General features: G+C 40.7%; 1 protein-coding gene across 5 annotated transcripts in view; it reads left to right on the top strand.

Annotated features, from left to right (window-relative positions):
* LOC120530911 (ephrin type-B receptor 2) overlaps window positions 1-24,335 on the top strand; it is a 478,580-nt gene that overhangs the window by 441,162 nt on the left and 13,083 nt on the right. The window contains exons 8-13 of one of the 5 annotated variants that reach the window (XM_039755704.1): window positions 5,869-5,977; window positions 6,605-6,669; window positions 16,156-16,278; window positions 16,413-16,660; window positions 20,297-20,512; window positions 21,069-21,218. In XM_039755704.1, coding sequence (XP_039611638.1) covers window positions 5,869-5,977; window positions 6,605-6,669; window positions 16,156-16,278; window positions 16,413-16,660; window positions 20,297-20,512; window positions 21,069-21,218 — 911 coding nt within the window. Of the gene's footprint in view, window positions 1-5,868; window positions 5,978-6,601; window positions 6,670-7,123; window positions 8,387-16,155; window positions 16,279-16,412; window positions 16,661-20,296; window positions 20,513-21,068; window positions 21,219-24,335 lie in introns of those variants that run through there. The other 4 variants (XM_039755705.1, XM_039755703.1, XM_039755707.1 and 1 more) reach the window with 4 other exon arrangements.

Here is a 24,335-nt window from a genome sequence, read left to right as displayed (position 1 = left end):
CGTCCGCCCTATTGCGAGTGGTAAAAGTGCCATTTAAACTACTACAGGTAGACGTGGAAACCGGGTTTTCTGATGAAAAAACAATAACGTTTTAAACAGTATTGTTTACATACAACAGATTTTGGCGAATCGTTTACATGTAATTATTTATATCCATTTATACACTAAATGCGTGCGTGTCCAATGGTCTTAGAGTTGGTGGGTGGGGCTGTGTGAGTTGGCGGGTGTGGCTCTCTGTCTTGTGTGCACTCTCTGTGTTGCTTGCTCTTAGTTAGAGTTGGTGGGCGTGGCTCTGTGAGTTGGTGATCGTGGCTCTCTGTCTTGCGTGCGGTGTACAGTCAACGTGGCTCAGAGGTGCATGTGGACTTTTGCACAGACGAAACCGACTGAGGCTGTGTTTGGTGAGATGTTACGTGCCCCGAGAGCGATGCTGGACTTGGGTGGACGGTTACAGTTGGCGTGCATGGCTCTGTCGTGTGTGTCCCATGACACGGTAGGAGGGTTAGAGTTGGCGGGTGGGGCTCTGTCGAGTGTATTCCATGGTCTTAGAGTTGGCGGGCGGGGCTCTGTTTTGCTTGCGCTCACTGTCTTGCGTGCCTTTAGTGAATTATATATATAGATAACTAAGGAACTGGGGCATCTGGGACTGAATGAAGATGCATGAACCCACCCAGATTGTATAATCTTTGTATTACTTGTTTTTATTTGTTGTCATTAGTTATTATGCAAATAAACATTTTTTATTTGCTGTCATTATGGAAATAAATAATCTAATATATAAAGCAGAGTCTATGTATGTTTGTTTGTTTGTCCACCATACAAATCTACACTGGGCGTCCGATCACCACCAAACTCGGGATGGGGCTCCTTTGTGACCAGGAGGAGGTCATGGGGTATGTTTGGTTGGGAAAAATGTTCGTGGTGAAGGGCAGGGTACCTTTTCACGGACACGATGATTCGCCACACGTCCCCATACTTATCATTGACAAGATGGCCGCACATTGCAAAAGACGTTCACCGCTGCGCCATCTGGCGACATGTTTGATCCCTGTGCGTCGTTCTCTACCCGTGTATCAAAACACTGACTGCTTTCATCAGGTGAAACTAAACTGCCGTATAGATGTAAAACGTGAACGACCTAGTGCGTGTCACACTCCCACACGCACTGATAGTGCTGAATTTCATTCACCAATGTCCGTTATATGGCAGCACGTTTCAACAGACACTCACCTTAAAAAGACAGCATCCTTCCCCTACCATTTTCCACACACGCAGCAGCAGTTGTATGTCACTTCTCTCTGTAGTTACCATCCACAACGTCTGTTAGATAGCAGCACAGTTCAACACAGATGCTCCTTACTGTGTAATAGGACTCGCCTTTGTGTCAAGACTCTCTATCCAAATATTATTGAACCAACTATCATGACAAGCTCCGCAAGACGTGAAGATGTTTTCATACCAACAATACCGCTGATTCCGAATGATTTACCCTTTGATTTCATGTTCTACAGTGGGCAATCCTCAGAATTTGTTTATTTACTCACAACAAATGCCAAAATACAATCTGTAACAAAGTAATGCATTAAAGAGCATTCTGTTGAACTATGAAGAATAACATTTAGTAGTTTGGCTTTTGTTTTGGGAACTATGTTGCCTTTGTTGCGATGACAAAGAAACGGAATGCATATGTAACTGATCTGTGTAAAAAGTGCTTCAGGAAGACAGCATCCACTATAAAACATGTGCAGCAGCATGTTAATTGTATGTCAGACACCTGTAGCACAGTGCAATGTGTAATTGTGTTCCTTATTTGATGTATAGGCCAGCATCCCTGCAGTATCTTATCATGTGGCCATTCTGAGGTCGTCAATTGATCAAAAAGTTTTTTTATACCATATCCATGACCCATATTCCACTTTTAAAAACAGACAGAAACTCTGACCTGAATTCTCAGAAACTGCTGTAGTCCCATGCTAGTTCCAGGGCACAGCTGCAAGTATAAGCTACTGGCCGTCTAGTAAATTCAGACATGTCCTTAAATGTAACATTAATGGTCTTTGACAGAAAAAGATCAGACCCTGTGTGAAACGTAAGGAACAGTCCAATCTCCTTCTGATCAATCTCTCTGACAAATCTTAGAAGGTGAAGAGATGTGGTCCTCTCAATTGGTGACACTGACTTGGGAAACTGGATGAATTTTGTGATGTTTCTTGGCTTTGGTTGAAGATCATCCAGGATCTTTTCCAGTGTCTTCCCACTCAAAGACTCTCCTATACCTTTCAGGACTGGTTGCCAGCACTTTATTATAAATGCTGGCTCCTGGACCATCTCCTTGTGTGCAATTTCTTTCAACAATGTCAGCAAGTTTTCTTTTGTTGGTAGAGAGGTACAGTTATGACTGCTCAAAATGGTAAGAAGCTCTTCCAAATCAGCTTGACTGAAATCATTCAAAGCCTCTGTCAGTGCATCCTTCTCTGTAGGGCTAATGTAGCTGAAAAAATGCCTCCATTAGATTGCAGGTATATGAAGATATGGGAAGAGCTTCATAAAGAAATGGTGAAGCAAGCTGAACAGATAAGTACTGAAATCTGTGCCACCCAAAGGCCAAGATTCGGGCAACAGTTTTCCACTCCAGTTTTTTATAGGCGTGATGCAAATGGCTTCACTGTCCTTAGATTCAGTTTGTTCTATTTTTGGCACACTTGGAGATTTTGTTTTTCCTGTGACATCTTCACAGCACTATTTTAGAATCTTTTTCTTATGGATGAATATTGTTATTGGATATATAAATATATATAAATGGATTCTATTTGTGTCTAGTATCGTATTAACTAACTGTAGCTTGGTAGAAGAGTTCTATCACCATTTATCAAGCTTACAGAGAAAAACACGTTTGTTGCTGTTAAATAGGAAAGGATCCTTAGACAGGCAGGACTTCTGCTTTGTTTTTTCAGTCTTACTTTTCTATCATACTTTGGTTCTGACAGACGGCTTCCTAGTTCCTATTTTTGACCGTTGCATTTCCTCCGATTCCTCTTTTGGTTTGCCCCTCATACTGTGCTTTCATTTCCTGGTCTTGTTACAATTCTTTTTTTCAAACAAGCCTGTCAGTCTTCTTACTACATACACTAGTTCTATTACTGTATGTATTACTAATTTTTGATTAAGATTCATTAAGATGCAAGCCTTAAAATTCAGCAAAATATATTTTAAAAATATTCTGGCTTTTCCTGTTCTCCAGGGGCTACATTTCTAGGAGCAAAGAGGAAAGTCCAAAATAAAAAAGCAGGTACATCCTTCACTGCCCAGGAGAAAGTATTGGAACAGTTCACATAGTCACCAGGCTAGGTTTTGAGAGGCTTTGGTATGGAATTAATGTCAATGTCAACTTTATTTATATAGCACATTTAAAACAACATAGGAATGCTATGGCCAAAGTGCTTTACAATAATAGAATAAAAGAAGAACATACAATTAACATCAATAACATAAATAGAAATAAAATGAATGAAAATAAATTAGAAGTAATGTTACATAATAACAATGAGGAAACCATCAGTATTACTGAAGGTCACAGAATGCAAGTGAATAGAAATGAGTCTTTAATCTCATTTTGAACAGTTCAATTGTAGACGACTTCTTTATGTGACGAGGTAAAGAGATCCACAGGCGAGGAGCAGCAGCTGCACAAGCCCTGTCTGTCCCCCTTAGTTTTACACTTAGTACGAGGGACAACAAAAGACAACTGACCAGAAGATCCAAGCACTCTAGATGGTGTAAAACACACAATTCAGATAAATAGGCAGGAGCAAACCCATGTAAAGGTTTAAAAACAAGCAACAAGATTTTAAAAATCAATTCGAAAGCTGACAGGCAGCCAGTATAAAGAAGCTAATATTGGAGAAACAGAGTCAAGAGTTTCTTGCCACAACCAGTAAGCGGGCGGCAGCATTGTGGACCAACTGTAACATGCGTATTAGGGATTTGATAATCCCAGAATACAGTGAGTTGCAGTAATCGAGGCGAGAAAAAATGAAAGTATGAGTAGCTTTCTCAAGATTCCTAGAAGATAAAAAAGGCTTGATCTTACCTAATAGATGAAGCTGGAAAAAGCAACTCTTGACTACAGAATTAACTTGTTTCTCAAAAGAGAGGTTACTGTCAAAGATAACACCAAGATTGCGGACTTGAGGTTTGCAGAAGACAGAAAAAGAGCCGAGAAGTCTAAGACCAATTTGTGCTTTAGCTGGCGGACCCACTATAAGCAACTCCATTTTATTTTGATTCAGATCAAGAAAATTATTAGCCATTCAAGATCTTAGTTCAGACAGACAGTTGTGCAGTTGATTCATTGCAGAGTTGCAGAATATAAACCTGAGTATCATCAGCATAAAAGTGAAAAGAAATGTTAAATTTCCTAAAAATAGCTCCAATAGGATGAAGGTATATAGGGAATAAAATAGGACCCAAAATGGATCCATGAGGAACACCACATTCAAGAGGAACAGTAGACGAAAAAGAGGAATTTAAAGTCACTGAAAAGTGTCTACCAGTTAAATATGACCTGAACCAGTTGAGAGCAGCCCCTTTAAGTCCAACAAGATGTTCAAGCTGCATCAGCAATATCTCATGGTCAATAGTGTCAAAGGCAGCAGACAGGTCAAGGAGGAAAAGGAATGCAGCACCACCTGAGTCAGTAATAATAGAGATGTCATTGAATACTTTAAGGAGGGCAGTCTCAACACCATGAAAACGCCTAAAGCCAGATTGGTAGATCTCAAATAAATTATTGGAGTTAAGGTGATCAACCAATTGATTATAAATAATTCTTTCTAATATTTTAGTCAGAAATAGCAATTGGGAAATTGGGAGAAAACTTGCTAAAACACCAGGATCTTATTCTGCCTTTTTTAGACAGGGACGCACCGCAGCATGTTTAAAAAATGAGGGCACAACCCCCTCACTAATAGAACCATTGATAATGGCTAGTAAAGGTGGACCCAAAACATCAAAGGCTTCCACTACGAAGCATGGTGGTACAATATCGAGAGGACTGGGAGCTGGTTTAAGGGTGTCAATAGTTCTTTTAACTGTAAAAGTGAGACAAGATCAAAAGATTCCAAGACAATACCATGATTAACAGTAGGGAGTTGGAACAATACCACAGCGGATTGTATCAATTTTACTGACAAAGAATGAAAGAAACTGCTCACATGAAAGAACAGGACTATTTAACTGGAGAGTTAACTAAAGCCCTTTACATGTATTCAGTTCAGGAGACACTAGGGGAGTCTTAAGATGACCCCTAACACTGGCAGTGACCACAAAATGCCACAGAATTCCTGAAAAAATGGGATATAGAGCCAGCTAAATTACAATTGTGTGTTTTAAGGATAAGTTGTAAACGAAACAACATGTAAACATTTCTGTGAGGTTTCATGAATGATGCTAGTAGGTTTATTATTTGCCACTTCTATCTCTCTTTCACACACACACAAACACTCTGCCTTGGAAAAGGAGATTGTGGAATTCATTGAGCAGGACGTCAGGCTGTTACATGCATGTATGAGGGCCTTGTAAAGATGCAATTTTCTCTTTGCAAACAGAAAGACCTATTAGGCTTATGTTGAGAAACTCAGCCCGTTCTAGTGTTCTCTTCAAACTAATTCCCATGAAAATGGTCTCCAGTAGCAACATTCATGACACTTTAAATAAGGTGCTTACAAGATGTGCAAGGACTAGCCTAATGGAACTTCTTCTCTTTCTAGACGCAAGTGTCAGAGCAGCTGATGACAGCATTTTGTCTGTATTGTGTAACACTCTTCTTGTTGAATCTGACAAAGTGAACATTATTTGTTTATTTTCCAGATGAATACAAGACCAGCCTACAGGAGAAGCTTCCACTCTTCATTGGCTCGGCTGCCGCAGGTCTCATCTTCCTTGCTGCCATTGTGGTCATCATCATTGTCTGCAACCGGTATGTTGTTCTTCTTCTAGGTTGGACAGCCTTAGTCTAGCTTTATTCTAAGTTGAGGCTTACTTTCTTATCCTCTTCAAGCCCTAGTGCTACAATGTGCATTTTTAATTGTGCCCTAACCAATTGCCCTTATAAACTGAAAACCAAAATAAAACAGGTGAAGGAAACCAAAGAAGTTCTAAGACATTCTAAGACATGGAGCAATAATCCAGTTTCAATGTGCTTTAATTTTTGCTAGCTGGAAGAGGTGCAGCTCCTCTTAAGCTCCCATTTTAAAGTATCTGTTGTCCATCCGTATTTTCATCACTGTCTTTTGCTTTTGTCTCTTCTGAATGTTACTATTTAAACTGGGGAGCATGTCGGGATCAATGTGCCATATTATAGTGTGTTTGCATTGTCACTAAGCATTGCTACAGTGCTGTAGTTATGGTGCATGAACAACTTGTAATAGAGAATGGCAGACATGGGCACAGGCTTTGCCATACACTATGTGTTTCATGACAATGCTTAGTGATTTGGTAGCCTCACTAGTAATTATTCAAGGATGTTGAGTTTATAGTAGCTTTCTAATTGTAATGATGATTTCTTGATGAGGGGTATTATAGCTCTTGCCTTTTTGCCTAGGAGGAGGGGCTTTGAGAGGGCGGACTCGGAGTACACAGATAAACTCCAGCACTACACCAGCGGCCACAGTGAGTAGCGAGCATTTTCTGTCTTGATGTTTGTCTGTCTGACTTGCCACTGTGTTGTTTTCTTTGACTGTAATTTGAATTATTCTGTTACAACTGTAAAAGAAACAAAATAGTATAAGTTTAGATTTCTGGAGTGACTGACCTTAGGAATGGCATTATATACAAACTTTTTAAGTCATCTTGTAAAATTTTGATTGCTTTTTAGTGCTCATTAAGAAAGGCAATTCATAGGGTATGGGCTCCCTGAATAAAGGGATAGTGCTCACTGTGAAAGTCACAATATAAACAAAAGACACACCATTCTTACTATTGTTATTTTCATTATTACTACTGTAATTCATTTTACAAAAGGCTATATACTGATGTTTTGGCAACAAAGTTCAAAGAAGCAGGCACTACTGTTACAATTACACATGCTTACTTATACATATTCATGTATTACATGTTTTTGCAGGGGAAAGAGCCATTTCAATCCAAGAGTTGCCCCGGTGTGTGATATTTGATCCTTTATCAGTCTGCTTTTTACTTATACTGTAACTTTCATTATGATCACAATGACAACTAGATGACCCTTGGCCTAAAGGTCTGTTATCACCAACTTTGACCTTGCAGTGTTGGACAGTCTTACAACATATGCAGATGGTGTCTCAATGGAAGTACTATTCTCAAACCTAAACATTCACCAAGACTTAAACTGCTGAACCCTTAAGATTTTGAGGAATTAGTGTTTTCTTTAATGAATCAGCTAAAAACAAAGATTGTAAGCCAATGGCAGTATCTCAAATGCTTTGACTTGTTAAATTATTGTCTCCTGGTTGTGATTTGTAAAGTCTGCTGTGTATTGACCTGATCTTTCAAATGTGTCATGGATTCTATTCCACTTTGACAGATTAACACCACCTTGCATGCCTTTTTCTTGTACAGACAAACCTCCAGTCACCTTCAGTTCCTAGGTTCTTTGAGGAATATCCTCCATCTCTTACCTAGTCCAAAAAAAGACACCTGCAAATATCTTCACCTAACATGTAAATATTTAGCTCCAAAATTAAAATACCTGCAAAGTGCCAAAAAGCATGTTTACAAATATCTGCACAGGCCATTTACTGGTAGTCAAGAGTACATTTTTTGGAGCCATTAATAAAAATACTGCTAGTGATTATTATCACTGAAGTAAGCATGCAGTGTACACCGTGTTTATCAGGCCTTCGGCTACTCTTTACATACTGCTTATTATTTGTTTATAGTTTGACAGTCTGTAATGTGCCCTCTAGCAGGTCATTCATCATGCAAGTCCGCAAGTTATAGTTTGTAGAAGTGTTTACTAGGAATTTATTTATAATTGTTATAAGTGTTATCACTATTTTACAAAGAGGTGGGATGGGAAGTAGCTGGCCATTGGCTCAAATCCCAACCTTGCATAGCGTGTGATCTGGTGAAATTCACTAAACCTGCCTAGGCTTAAATTGTAAGAAAAAGTTCTGCATTTGGTGCTGTCTGGGTTCAGTTCACCAACTAAATTTTGGAATGAAACATAGGTGACGGTGCTACACTGTACAAATAGGGACTCTGCAAAAGTTATCAAAGGTAGATTCAAAGGCGTAGAACTGCATATTGGACAAACACAAATACATATTCAGCTTTATATTACTAGGAATTCACCATAAAATGAATGTGTGTGTGTGTGTGTGTATTGTGACGTGTGAATTCCTGTCTTGCACCCCAAAACACGAGGCTGAGTCTCAGTACTTTAGCAAAACCAACTTTATTCAGCTTGAAACAGGAATAGCACGGTTAATTATTGTAGCAGGATCTATCGCTCTCCTATACACAGACACAGCAGTCAGGCTGGCCAGGCCAGGTTAGTGGCCACGTAATCCTGTGCCCTGCAGTTATAATGTTCCTTGCTTCACCCATCGACAGCAGGTTTTCATAGTGTCACCGCAATCTTTTCGGATTTGTTTTTGCAGTGAACAGCCACAGGCGGTGGGAGCCCATGGTTGCCCCGGCGATCGCACTTTGGGATGCTCTCCAGCATGTCATCCCTTTGGGGGTAACCCCAACAGAGTTTAGAAACCTTACAGTATATATATATATATATATATATATATATATATATATATATATATATATATATATATATATATATACAACAACATCATGTATTTATATAGCACATTTTCATACAAAAAGTAGCTCAAAGTGCTTTACATAATGAAGAATAGAAAAATAAAAGACACAGTAAGAAAATAAAATAAGTCAACATTAATTAACATAGAATAAGAGTAAGGTCCAATGGCCAGGGTGGACAGAAAAAACAAAAAACTCCAGACGGCTGGAGAAAAAAATAAAATCTTTAGGGATTCCAGACCATTAGACTGCCCAGTCCCCTCTGGGCAATATATATATATATATTGTGATAAAAGCGCTATATAGCGTCCAACCCGGCACAGACTGACACAGAGGCACGTATAAAATGAAAGAATTTCTTAATTTTCTCTTCAGCCTTGGGGCACGTCTTCCCCGTGTCCCACAGGCCCAACACAGTCCCAAAAGCACAAGCAAAGACACACAACACACTTCTTCTTCTGCCACCACTCCTCCTCACCAAGCTTTGTCCTCCTCCCACCTGACTTTGGCCACCGAGTGGTGGTTGCTGGCTCCTTTTTTAGTTCACCCGGAAGTTCTGGCTGCACTTCCGGGTGTGATGAATATGTTGCCCATACGGCCTCAGGAGTCCCAAACACAGCACCACCTGGCGGTGCCTGCGGGACCCAACAGGGCTGCACCCAACTCCAATTCCCAGGATGCCCTGCGGGAACCCAAGGTACTGCTCCACCCCAGGGAGGCGGCCATCTAGCGTCCAGGGGGAGGTATTGCAGTGTCCAGGGCTGCTCCCCTGAATATAGCGTGCAGGGGCGTCCCAACTGGGTATGGACACCAGCCACCTCTCACTATATATATATATATATATATATATATATATATATATATATATATATATATATATATATATATATATATATATATATATATAGAATGATGTAATAAATACTGGGCCTCATCTTTCAGGTTGCTCCTGTCTCGCAGCCTGTGCTGTCAGTGTAGACCTATGCTGCATTAGCTCATTTCATTTTCATAGGTGTAATTATTATCTGTATTCCTATTATATCAGGATCTGCATGAAGGTATTTAATGATGTAACTTTTTTCTGTGTAATACCTTGCCTAAATGGAGACAACTATGTTTTCTGAGAGATTTTCATGCACATATCCCATGTTCACTCCTTCCTCTCCTTTTCTAATACTGAGTAACTTGTCCATGCTTTTATAACATCCCGCATAGATTATTGTAACTCGCTGCTGGCAGGTGCCCCTTCTAATCCTATATTACAGCTCCAGCTTATTCAAAACTCGGCTGCAAGAGTCCTCACTCAAACAAGCAGAAGTGAGCACATCACACTCATCCTGCTCCGTCTTCACTGGCTCCCTGTGTCTTACAGAATTGAATATAAAATCCTACTAATAACCTACAAAGCCTTAAATAACCTCGCGCCAAACTACATCAGTGACCTTCTCCATCACTATGTGCCTGCCCGCTCACTAAGGTCCTCTGATTCTTGTTGTGCCCCACGCTAATCTTCACTCCATGGGTGACAGGACCTTCAGCTGTATAGCGCCCAGACTCTGGAATGATCTACCAGAATTAATCAGGTCAGCTGACTCCATGAATTCTTTTAAAGAACAACTCAAAACTCATCTGTTCAGGAAGGCTTTTAGCTCTACTTGACTTCATTCCCCTTCTCTCAGTTTACCTCTCTGTCAAGATGCTCATGTAACCTGTGTGTGTGTGTGCGAGACCATCAATTCTGTTGTCTGTTAGGTTTTCTCTGAATTTACTGTCTTAATCTTCTTTTATTTATTTATTTGGTTTGTACTATGCTGTATACTGTATACCCTGCCATTCTTTCTTATATTCTGTAAGTGCCTTGAGCATGGGAAAGGCACTATATAAATAAAATTTATTATTATTATTATTATTATTCATTTGGCATTCATTGCTGTTCTCCTGCGTATTAGCTAGAAGACCACTTTATGGCTTAATCAGTAGCATTATATGGTAGCAAACACCACAAAAACACCACAGATCCGATAGCAGTTGCACTGACAGACTTAACTGTCTTTAATCCATGTCACACATCTTGTTATCCTGGACTTTTCTGCAAATTTGATGGAGGCCTGCCCTTCCTGGCAGCCTTTCTAAAAAGACAGTACAACACGACGCCTAGCAGCCAGCATTGTGTGGGACTGAAAACAAAAACAAGCCTGGGTGGTCTAATCAGTGCTCTGGTTTGACAGTGCCTAAAAAGTTCATTTTTCTTTTCCTGTCTTTGATGGCTTACATTGCATCTTGTAAGAATGTTTAATTTAATAATCTAACTTTGTCAATTCAATTCAGGGTGTTTATCCTTGCAGCACTGACTGTAAGACAGGGTGCCAATCTATTGTGAGCCAATTTAAAATCGCCATTTAGCCTACTCTGCAATGCATTTTGGATATGGTAGGAACACTAAAATGGCTAGAGGGAAACAAATATATTGACACAAGGAAAATTTAGACACCACACAAACAACAATTTGAACCCTAGATGTCTAGGTTCAGAATTCTGCCAGGTGACATTACTGTATGAAATAACTGAGGGAATTTACGTAATGCTCCACAGTAACTTACAGAAATGTAACTCATTAAGAAAAAATAAGATCCTGAGGCCTTATTTATAAAATGGATCTCTGAATAGATTTGATGTCTTATTCCATCTGATCTTGCATTAAAAAAGTGACATAGAAACTAGAATTTATAAAACTCAGAACTGACTTCTTCAGTGCAGAAATTTCAAATCATACATATGAACTTGCACAAGCAGACTACTGCTCACTCACGTTTTTTTATAACAAAAGACTTTCTTATGATAGAATGAAATGTATACAAAAAACAAACAAACAAATAATATATTAGGCTCAGCTAATATCAAGTGTCAAAACCTTAAATCCCCAGACAAAAATGGATTGCTAAAATTAGAGTGAAGTGTGCATATTGAAAGAGGCCAGCAGCAAGGCTGTCATTAGTAACCAACAGACATGCTGTCTAATTCTATTAAAATAAAAAACACTCAGATGCTTTACAGCACTTTTGCTGTGGACTATAATGAAACACCCACACTCTTTCATATATCACGTAGTTAAACAGTAATTATGGTAGTGTGCCCTCTGTGTGGAAAGAAATATTTGAAGAGCAAGGAGCCATGGCTGCATTTGCTCTGCTAGAGGACTTCATCAATGGCATGTTAATCAGAGAACGCATTTCCAGAACATGGTTAATATTTTTTGCTCATGATGATGAGTGACTTAAGAGCCATTATTGGCTACCAAGAGCCATCCTAATGGACTAGTGCCAGCACTTGCATCAAACCCTTAACAGCCATACAATATGTAATCATGCAACTGCAGTGGAGGTACAGGTCCTCTTGATGCTTAGGTTTTCTTGCAGCTTGGTCCTTTCAGCGAGAACTTGCAAACAGGTCTGGAGTATCTCGGCCAATTTGTGTCTGCCCGCTTCACTGACTGTCAAGCAGTGTCTTTTAATTTTCCAATAACCCCAATGCTCAGGGTGCCAATAAAATATTTATCTGTCAGCAGAGTCTCAATGTCAATTTAGAAAAGAAAAAATCTTCTGGCTCCTGAGTTGGCATTCATTTTCCGTTTTTATAGATAATTTCTTGCTATTTACACAGTTCAATATCCTTCCATATACAGAAATTAAAAGCATTGTTTGGACGAATAAAACTAGTAGTCGCCTTTATTTTATGTCCAGCTGGCCCCTTCAAATAGCCTGCTTACAAAAAGAGACAGCAACAACTCAGAACATTCATTCCTTTTAACAACAAAACTAAAAACAAAACACATTATTTCTCAAGTGACTGTGATTTGCTTGCTGTGAAAACCAGAAGGCTAAACCGTGTTTAGGCAGACACAAATGACAAGGTTTTTTTTTTAAAAACTTGAACACTATTATTCAAACACAACCATCACGCTAGGACAGAAAATTGAATGGAGATGATGAATGCCAGAACCCAAGTCGCTAAACCACACTTGTTCACAGGTCAATCCTATATCTCTGACACAGGCAACTGATGCTTTGTTGGAATGTATAAGCAATCCTGAGGTGCATCTTGGGGCCTCTTCAGAGGTGGTCCATAGCAACCAGGCAAGATCTGTTGGCAAACCCTTATCCACCACCAGAGATTTTAAAATGGCACTGATGTACTCTCTTTCTAAATCTTTCTGCAGCAATGAAATTAAGTTAAAACTTGCACACGTATGAAAATAAAGTTTGAAAAATCAGCTTTCAAAATACTGAAGTCGAAGGGCTGGTTTATACTTCACACTCAGAACGCGTACGCACACACATCATGGCTTCCAGCGTTCATTTGACGCGTCCTCTGAGCAGGTCCTCAGAAAGTAACGTTACACATGCGCGAGTTGCAATACCAGCAAAAAGTCAGGGGGCGCAGTGTGATAAAAGTCGGAATGTGACGTCAGGGTCTCTGTTTACTGTCTACATGTGACAGAAAGCCACTTTGAGGATCCTCCAGGATTGATGTCACTTCTTCAATGTTTAATGAATGGTTTGATGTGGTGAAGCAAAATGCCGACATACAAATGCATTTTGGTGCTTTTATATTCAAGCGTTGCATATTCCCCAAAGTAACAACATGATACATTTTAAAACTCTCACATGCCATCTACTGTGCCATCTTTTTTTTGTGCACCTTCACAACAGCATCAGAAGGTACAGCAGCGTATTTGAGCCACTGAGAAAAAACATTAAGGACACAGTGAAAAGGTCTGTTTTGTGATTAAAGTGGACATTTCGTCTTTAATCTCAAAATGTCCACTTTAATCTCATAGTTTAGTCAGTCAGTAAGTCATTATCCAACCCGCTATATCCTAATAAAGGGTCATGGGGGTCTGCTAGAGCCGATCCCAGCCAACACAGGGCGCAAGGCAGGATACAAACCCCGGGCAGGGCGCCAGTCCACCGCAGGGAGCGCACACACACACACACACCAAGCACACACTCGGGACAATTTAGAATCACCAATGCACCTAACCTGCATGTCTTTGGACTGTGGGAAGAAACCGGAGCACCTGGAGGAAATCCACGCAGACACGGGGAGAACATGCAAACTCCACTTAGAAGTGAACCTGGGTCTCCTAACTGCAAGGCAGCAGCTCTACCCACTCATTTAAATAATGAATACTGATAATAATTACACATGTTGTGGTGACACGGTGGTAGAGTGGTAACGCTGCTGCCTCGCAGGGAGTCACAACTCTGGTGTTCCCTGCCTGGAGTTTTCCTGCTGGGTTTCCACAGTGGGCTCCAGTTTCCTTCCAAAGACATGAAGGTTTGGGGATTTGATGATGATAAAATAACAGTGTGTGTGTGTGTGTGTATGCTTGTGTTCACCTTGTGATGAGCTGATGCCCCATCCAGGGATTTTGTTTCTGTCTCGCGCCCGATGCTTGCTGCAATGGGCCCATCCCTGGAATGATGGATGTAATCATTAAACATCCTTTTCAGAGATATTGTGGCAAGGTGCCCTCGGAATTTAATTGATGTTTCAGGCAATTCACAATAGAGGGAAGCTGAACATTTTCTCACCGTGATGATATCTTGCACTGCCACCTGGTGGAATCTTCCAGATTTACGTAAAGTATGCGCACAAGTATAAACAGTACAATGCTTGCGTGACAGTAGCGTTCGCTGGAGCACGTATCGCGTCGCATGAAGTATAAACCTGGCCTTATGACCTAAAAAAGTAAAGGCAAAATACAATTTTAATGAGCCAATTTTTAACACTGCAGGTGTGAAGCAGCTTTGTGCCATCTTTTCACCTCAAATACTGTGCATAAATACATTTAACAAAATGCATAACTTGGGGGTTTTAAAGTGTTTACTTTTTATGCTGCTGTTTGCTTTCTGATGTGTGACATACTATATAGTAAGTAAAGCATCCATGTATCAATATCCTGCCATCCATTTTCCAATTTTTCTAGTAACTGGTCATACAAGGCAGACACCAGTCTAACATCAAGCACACGTATTTGTCCAAATTTGAGTCACCAGTTAACCTAACATGCATGTCTTTGGGTTTGAGGAGCCTGGGGTGCCCACTGAAAACCCACACAGACACGAGGAATGGGTTAACTCATCAAAGACCAAGACTTGGCTGCAGCTTTGGAGCTTACTGCCCCATTATCCATCCATCCATCCATTATCCAACCCGCTATATCCTAACTACAGGGTCACGGGGGTCTGCTGGAGCCAATCCCAGCCAACACAGGGCGCAAGGCAGGAATCAAACCCTGCATTTTGGCTCATGGAACAAAAAGCTGGCTTTCGATTTAAGAAATTTTTTTTTGTAAAGTTGGCCAAGAATACCTTTTACAGGAGCTCCAAGCCAGGAGTTCCCACAATGAATGCTTAGGGTGCTCCAGAGGCTGCTGCCTTTCATTCCACTAGAGATCAGCTCATTATAGCTCCTTATCTAGCGACTGCGCTCCAGCAAGTGGTGTGGTTGGATAGGTGAGGAACTGGACTAATGAGAGGAAGGAGCCAAGATCAAAATGATCTTATCTTTACCTGTAGTCAAAGGCAGGGTGCTTCAACTGTGGGCATCTACAAGTCATGTTGTACAGTTTTAAGGGCTTAGGATTGGGCTTTACCACAAAAAGGTGCAACGTAACAAACTATACAGTTGATCTGTAAGTTACTATATTAAAGTATTACATAGGTACACTCATACATTAAATGTAGAGGTGCAGGCAACATTCATTTTTTGTTTGAATCAATAATTTTTGAATGAGTGACTGAATGAAGATGAAACAACTTAGTTTATCATTTTGCATTAGAGCTAATACACATTTATGGCATGAAATCTGTACAACTGTAGTAAACTCTTAAGTGTGCTTGTATACTGTTACTAACGAGCATCAATAAGCAAGGAGGTTAAGAACTTGGTTGGAATGAAAACCAGCAGCCACAGAGAAATCTGAGTGAAAGAGGCTCTAGTTTAAATTTTGCTAAGTAAAAGCATTTCAGATGTTGCCTTCTTTGCTTTTGTTTCCTTCCTGAATGACGCTTGAGGGAGAGGTGAGCTGGATCCTTTGTTCCTTCATCTTCTTTGGCTCATGCCACTTGCTCCCTAGTTTCAGTGCTTCAGCCCACCAAGCCGCTTTGCATGTGTTTTGGTCACCACTTCAGCTGCACCTTCTACCTATCCCCCTCTATTCCACCCACTCTGCTCCTAGCCCCCTCATCACCTTCCTCAACTCTGCCCATTTCTAGACCCTCTAGTAGAACAACACTGAGGTACTACTTTTTGCTTTTGCCTTTGGATATCACATGCTTTTCTTTTGTTTCCAAGTGACTCCAGGAATGAAGATCTACATTGATCCGTTTACATATGAGGACCCCAATGAAGCAGTGCGAGAGTTTGCCAAGGAAATTGATATCTCATGTGTGAAGATTGAGCAGGTCATTGGTGCAGGTACCACTCTTAAGATCCATCTCTTTTTTCAGATTATTGACAATGACCACTTTTCAAGACTGGGGTGAGTTGTCCTGTGAGTTTGCATTTCCTTTCAGGGTGGTTGGCATACTCTTTTCTTTCCTCGCCAATAGGTGAATTTGGGGAAGTGTGCAGTGGCCACCTCAAACTACCCGGAAAGAGAGAGATGTTTGTGGCCATAAAAACCCTCAAGTCGGGCTACACAGAGAAGCAGCGAAGGGACTTCCTTAGCGAGGCCAGCATTATGGGCCAGTTTGACCATCCCAACGTCATCCACCTGGAAGGTGTGGTGACCAAGAGCAGCCCTGTCATGATCATTACAGAGTACATGGAAAACGGATCATTGGACTCCTTCCTACGGGTAAGTGGGAATAGGAATAAAATGGTTACAGATTACATGCCATGGGTGGCACTGCAGGTGATGAAGTCAAACTTTGTTGGCTACACTCCAGTTTCACTCCAAGGCTTGCATTCTAAGTTTGAAGCTTTTCATTGTGCTTTTGTTGATTTCTTCCAGGTATTAATTTCTCCTTTTGGAAAGTCTTTTTTCCTTGTGGATCCATTGTTTTTCTTCTTTGAAAAGCTTTGTTGACTAAAATCTTTACCGGAAAGTCTGTACCAATTTGTGAATGGATATCCCCTAGATGATTAATTTTCTTTAGGGTCATGGCACTTCTGCATATGAAGTTAAACTGCATCTGGTCCTGCAAGTAGTCCTCCAACTTGGAAGGGTAACACTTGGGGGCTAGTGGCAGGTTTGTCACTCCAGCCCCCATAAAAACCATTGAAATGGCAGACAAGACTCCTTTCTGCTCTCCGAGGGAGTAGCTCTGCTGCAGCCACCCACAGAAGGCTGCTGACATTATGAAGGGGATGGGGAAAGCCCTTGGGAGCCTCATCCCCAGAAGATTCGAAAACCGCCAGAGAGTCAATGGGGTCAGGCCTGTTGGGAAGCAGAACTGGTGTGGTGCTGATGCATCCGCTGCTGCACAGCAGCCTATCTGGGTAGGTGCGGGGAACATCTTGTGTCTCTGGCATGATGATCATCTTCCTCTGCTGTCAAAGGAGCTTTTTAAACTCCACATTTCAGTGATGGCACTCTCTAAGGTGCACAGACCTGGAACTGGCCAGATCTCTGTAGATTGGTACACCCTTTATTGGTCTGGTCACTCTGATGGCTGTCATACTTGGGGAGAAGCTGTTGCTGTGACAGATCGGCTCCTTCCCGATGGTGTCAGTTGTCACTCCTTTCTACAAGCGCTTTATTAAATTCAGATTAAGGCACTACCGTATCTGGGTTCCTTGTCTGTTGTCTCAGTGTATGCTCTGTCCACGTTGAGTGATGTCTCAGTGAGTGAGAAATTTTATTTACAACTTTGCCTGGTCGTTGATGGGTGCCCACAAGATGACACTTCTCTGGTCACGGGTGACTTCAATGGGTCTACTGGCACTGGCACAGACAGGACTGGCTATGAGGATTGTGTTGGCTACCATGGGTCTGGTCACTATGACGAAAATGGCTGCATGTTCCTTGTCTTTGCAAAAGACATCCTCATGGACAGATGCTGAGGGCTCCTACAGAACTGCAGGGTCTACAGATTTGCCCAGTTTGTGCATTCTGTTCACAGATTTGTTATTGGCTACATTGAGCAGCTATTTAAAGCTGATCCTCCGGCTAGAACTTTGGACATCTCTGGGTCCTTGGTTCTTGAGGCTGATCCTCCAATTAGCTGTGAGCCATCCAGTCTCACCAAGATTGCACATGTGGTGAACCAGCTGGGGTTAGGGAAGGCTGCAGAGATCTGTGGTATGCAGAGTGAACTTCTCCAGGCTGGTGGTAAGGCTGTCCTCCTGGCATTGTAAGCAATCTTTTGTTTCCACTTGAGAGACGGGCATCATCCCAACTGACTGGAAAATGGGACTTGTTTTCCCTATCTGGAAAGGGAAGGGTAATTGCCTGGATTGCAGTAACTACAGGGGGATAACACTGCTCTCATTGCTGGGCTAGGTCCTTGCTAGGGTCATCCTAAATAAGATCTATGATGACTTCTCACCTACCAATAAATGGAGGAGTCTTGTTTTACGCCTAAATAGTCTACCACATGTTGGCACTGAGGGTTTCATCGAGTGCAAACGTGAATATCAGCAGTTTCTTTACAGCTTTATGATTTTTCGTAAAGCGTTCGACTCAGTTGATCAAGCTGTCCTGTGGGACATCCTGAGACTGTGAGATCCCCCCAAAGTTGCTGGATATCATGGTAGGCCTGTGAATGGCACTGAGGTCTTACTAGTTCCAGCTCGTATTGTGGCAAACACAGAACATCCAAATAAGATTTATTTTAAAAGCTGGTAATACAAGAATTTTAACCATCACAGCCTCAATGCTATTTAAGTGTTTTAAGGTACACACATTTACATATAATTTGGAAAGTCAGGAGAGCTGAATTTGCAGGGGATCGTGGTGCCTGCCTTCATGAACTCATACTAAATGGTACAGCAGATGAAGCATCTGTCTTGATGCCACAAAGTAACAGATTGGGATTCTCCATGATTTGAGAGTGCAACTTGCATATGGCTGTACCCACAAGGCTTTGAGATGACAGTCACCATAAAAGTCAACATATGAAAACAAAAGCAGACTACCTGAGGAATCTGCCTCTAATGTAGCTAGAAGAAGGGTAGCTAGATATGGAGGGAAATCTATGCATGAATCTTATGCAAAGAGAGGAAAAGTGTGTTAAATGAGATAATATTGAACAGAAGACTCCATGAACAACTGCTCATTTGACATAAAGTCAAATCAGTGGTACCCAGGGATTCTCTGAAAAGACACAGTACTAAAGTCTTTGTCTCAGGTCACTGGATAGCGTCCATGTCTCCCAACCATATAGCAAAACAGGAAGCACCAGGGCTCTAAAGACTTGGACCTTCATCCTTTTTCAAAGATATCAAGAGCGCTACACACCCCTTTCCAGCAACCTCAAGACCCCCCCATGTTCTCTCCAATCCGTCTGCTGATTTCATAGTCAACAGAGACATGAATGTCACTGCCAAGATAAGTAAACCTCTTGATGAGGTCGACACTCTCTCCACAGACAGACACACTGCTGATGGCTATGCCCAAGAGGTCATTAAAGGCCTGGATCTTGGTTTTTATCCAGGGCACTCCCAAGTCCAGACCCTCAGACTCCTCACTCAGTCTCTGGAGTGCCCCGATCAGAGCCTTCATTGACTCTGCGAAGATTACAGCATTGTCAGCAAAGTCAAGATCAGTGAATCTTTCTTCACCAACAGATGCCCCACAGCCACTGGATCTCATGACCTTACCCAACACCCAGTCCATGCACGCACTGAACAGAGTAGAAGCAAGAACACAACCCTGAGGAATCCCAGGATCAACTGGAAAAACTGCCTCCAGCTGTCAAACTTCCAATTGATTTCAGGGTTCAGGTGGGAGCAGGAAATGACTTCCTCGGAAACAATTGAGAAAATACATAATAGACTTCAATTAATTGGAGTTGGTAATAGTGCTACCCAAATGAGGACACTATGAGAATATTCTGTGGTATCTGCTGCTGGAGGCCATTTTGCACTGAGAGGAGAAGAAAACTGCTTGACCAGCTTCTCTAGCTTCTATTATGGTGTTACCATTTGTAGAGGCTGACTACCCAATAAATTCTAAAAAACAGAACTGTATTTAAACATGTGGTGGCAATAGGTGTGCAAGTGCAGGATCTTATGAGAGCCTTAGTGATCAGGCATCTTATTCTTAACAAGCGCATCTCATTTTTTATTCACATGCAGTTACATTCAAGCAAACTCTGATAAGAAGCTGAAGGCACCTAGTGCTATTATCTAATGTTGACCTAAAGATCAAACCAAGATGTTCAGTGAGGGATGGATATGGTACTAAGCAGATGATATGAAGCAAGTAGGCAGCTTTGTCCATCTTTGCCTCTCCCCCCTCTCACCTTCTGCTATTTCTCTCCTTCTACAGCAAAATGATGGACAGTTTACTGTGATCCAGCTGGTGGGCATGCTGCGAGGCATTGCCGCTGGGATGAAGTACCTAGCAGACATGAATTACGTCCATCGCGATTTGGCAGCTCGTAATATCCTCGTCAACAGCAATCTGGTGTGCAAAGTATCTGATTTTGGGCTGTCCCGTTTTCTGGAGGATGACACCTCAGACCCCACGTACACAAGTGCTCTGGTAGGTACTCATGCACAAAACCTCAGATGGATGTACATGAAATCCTGGCACTCATCCTCCACAATGTTCTTAGTGCTGCACACAGAGAATTACTCCCTTTTAACTTACAGGCCCCAGTAAATCTTTTGCAAATCACCTGTTACTGAAAAGACCTTTCATGAACAATGGAGTGAGAAGTACTGTTTATCACACAGTTGTGCTGTTGGACTGAAAAGGCTATGGCACACTCTGCATGGTGTTCAGATACACAGTACAAGTGATTTCTTGATTGCCCAGTTTACCCCTTTCTCTGTGGTTGGATTTCTGATTTTGTCACTAGCCAGACCATCTTTCTTTTCCACATAGTACTTTCTCCAGGTAACACATTTTTCCATGGTCAGTTTGATTGACTAGTTTTAACAATCTACAAAGTTCATTCTTGGAGAGAAGGCAGAATTAAATCCAGTATCAGACATCACTCTCAAGGGGAAATATTTGATATCTGATGTTTGGTTACTTGTGTGAGCTTGCTTGGTCTTCTCCTTATCAATGTCAATTTTCTCGGTGTTTTTTGCAGGGCGGAAAGATTCCAATTCGATGGACGGCACCTGAAGCAATTCAGTACCGAAAGTTCACCTCAGCCAGTGATGTCTGGAGTTACGGCATTGTTATGTGGGAGGTGATGTCTTACGGAGAGAGACCATACTGGGACATGACAAATCAGGATGTATGTATTTGTTCTGTGTAAGGATGTACAAATAACATTGAGAATAGCCCTTTAACCATTTCTATCTTGGGGACTCTTTACAAAAGTAAATAGACTATGTGCTTTTCTTCTTCTAATGTAACAAAGTCACCACAGAAACTCTCAGCTCAGGCGATGGTCCATCACAATCATATGTGGGCAAAGTGTGCAATAAATTGCAGTGGGTGAAATCAATAAACAGAAACTCTCTTTAAGTTTGCAACATAGTATGATCAGTGAGACAGGCTGGATGTCCCAGAGAACAAATGTATTTTGTGAGTGGCGGGCATTGTAAAGGAGAGCAGAGACAGTATACAGAGCTTGTTATCTTTTTTCATCTTATTAGGACTGAACTAATTACAAAATGAAACGCAAATTAAAAACAGATGTTCTCTCCATGAAGCCTTTTATCTTTAAAGTTGAGAGTTAGCCTTCAATAAAGACTTTCCTTTGTTTAGACACTTTTTTGAGTATGCTGCTGACATCATATGCTGCTTTCTAACTTAGCACGTTGCCAAGCCAAGCACCATCACAGAAATGACATCACCCATGAGAAAGACAAAACAAAAATCAAAACACAAAGAAATATCAAAACAGCAAGAGATATAAAAGAGTAACGCATCCGAATAAAACAAATATATTCTTGATCGTGTTACAAATAAAAATGTTAATGAACATTAATAATACATAGAAACCAATCTAACCACAAAAGGTATTAACCACATGCTCCTGACACTTTCTCACAGGCCTCCAAATTTTCATCCCTACTCCTTCACGATGAATTGAATTGCTTACTTATGAAAGGCATTTCCTTTCCCCATTTTTAAATACTACCATCTATTTCTGCTTTACATCAGAGACCTGTCATAATCATGAGTGCACATATACAAAACCTTATATTTACTCTCCTTTTGACCTTTTGCTTAAATCCAAAAAATGAAATAATAACTTCTTATCTCTCATTTAAACAATTTCTACTGGTGAAATGTGACTATGCTGTACAAAGAATAAAAGTCAGCCTAGATGAAATAAAATTACAATCAATTTAATTGTTGGAGCAATGTACATTAAATGGACAATATTTTAAGAAGTTTAGAGAAAGTGTTCATTTCATTTGTGTTACACGTCAAAAATGTAGGTGGACAAAGTGTTTTAAGTGTGGCTTTGCAATCTCTTCTATGGCTCACCCACTCACAAGTGCACTGCAACAAGCAAAGTACCTAGGGTCTCATTTATAAAACTTTATGTGAGTTTGAGTGTGAAAGTATGTGTATACCAAAAAACAGGAACATTTGTACAGCAAAAAAAAAAAAGAAAAAATCTCATTTATAAAACCTGGCATGTGCACGTTTTTTACGCCATTTACCCTTTAAAAATCACAATCATCTTCTAAATGTGTGTGTGTGTGTGTGAACATGTTCCAAACTCCACCCAAGTGCCTCCCTGATAAAGCTATATATGGACTATGCTAATCAACGTCGTGTATATGAAATCACAATGCTGCAGACCTTCATTGACTGGCAGGGCAGCCTCCCACCTGAACTATCCACACGCTGCCACCTGTATTTGAGCCTTACCAACAAGTCAGCCATCACATACAGCATCACCAGCAAGTTATCTGCCAGCACTGCTTTGCCTCAAAGTAAATGAAGCCTGGGTTGTCCCCCGTGAGCAAGCCATGCTGTTTGTAAGTCTCTCCTTGCCATCACAGATGACTTGTGTGTTAGTGGAATGTCACAGCTTCACTCTCACTAGGTGTCCTTATTACAATATTAGTGCAGTCAATTGGCCCGAATATGTCAGGAAAACCAGACACTGCAGCAAATTGTTTTTTTTTTATGTTGGCCTGTACACCCATAGCATATGGAATATACTGCAAAGTGGTCATGATGGAACCGAAGCCTAGCTGTCAGCCCTAACCCTAACCCTCTGGTTAAGTGCCTGTAACATGAAAGTCAGCCGTTGTTAAAACTAGGGTATGAACAGGTGTATTCTGATTTCAGGCAGTCTGTTGTTCTTATGCTAGGCCCAAGTCAGGACACAGCTCCAAAGGACTTGCTTAAAGCACATTATAATAACAGCACAGAGATATGAATTATTATTATAGCGTGTTTGATTGCATTTAACACTTTCTCCGAAATGTTGAGCACGGTTGGATCAGAATTGCCGTAAATATACACACATTCTCCTGTAAAGTTTTATTTTATAACTCCTGATTTTTGCATGGAAAGTGTTGCATATGCACATTTCTTGCCTTTTTTTGTGTGTATGCAAATTTTATAAATCTGACCTCTGCTCATTCAAATATACTACATGTATATTTTTATAAACAACTTTTGAATTGAAGGGAATAGTTTACTTTAAAGGAAGTTCTGAAATGTTATGTCTCAATATTATTATTTTTTAAATGCACTACTTACAGTGAAGAAGTTTTTATTTTTCTTTGTTCTTGATGTATCCAACCCATCTGCACCTACCAATAATTCAGTTTACGTGGCATTTCTTTTCAGCCTTCAAAGCTTAGTAGAACTAGAGATGACAGTTTCATGCACATAAGCAGTTTCAACACAATCGGTAAAAGAGAACTGTCAGTGTGCCTAGCATTGTTAAAAGATAAAGACCATAAAAAGCAAAGTGATAAAAGTATATACAGTAACAACTATATAAAAGTATACATTTCAGTTTCAGCAAAAGGTACTTTATAGCATTGATTTATCAATTCAACTTGAAACAGAATGTGAACATAATATTGAACAACATGTTTTTGTTTTTTTTTTATTTCAAAAGCCTATTACTGGCTATAATTAATTAAAGGTTCACCTTATTGGCAGAGTTAACTTTACCCAAACCATTACTGAACCAGCAGATTGTCTGCAAATGGCCTCTTAATAAATTACAGAAAATTGATGAATGAGGCCATGAGGTTTGGGTTCAGTGAGATTCTGGGATTTCCTGTTGAAGGACATAGTGTCCTTTTTATGGCCACAAAGGCCATGGCAAGGCTAGATGCATGCCCTGATCGTTACTTAGCACTTTCCATAGTAAACACTGCTACAAGGTAATTAATATGGTTACAGGTAATAGGAGTTTTATAGAACA

This window comes from Polypterus senegalus, chromosome 6 (assembly GCF_016835505.1).
Source record: "Polypterus senegalus isolate Bchr_013 chromosome 6, ASM1683550v1, whole genome shotgun sequence".
NCBI classification, from domain to species: Eukaryota; Metazoa; Chordata; class Cladistia; order Polypteriformes; family Polypteridae; genus Polypterus; species Polypterus senegalus.
The sequence above is the reverse complement of the archived record's forward strand: the minus strand, read 5'-3'. Positions and strand labels throughout refer to the sequence as shown.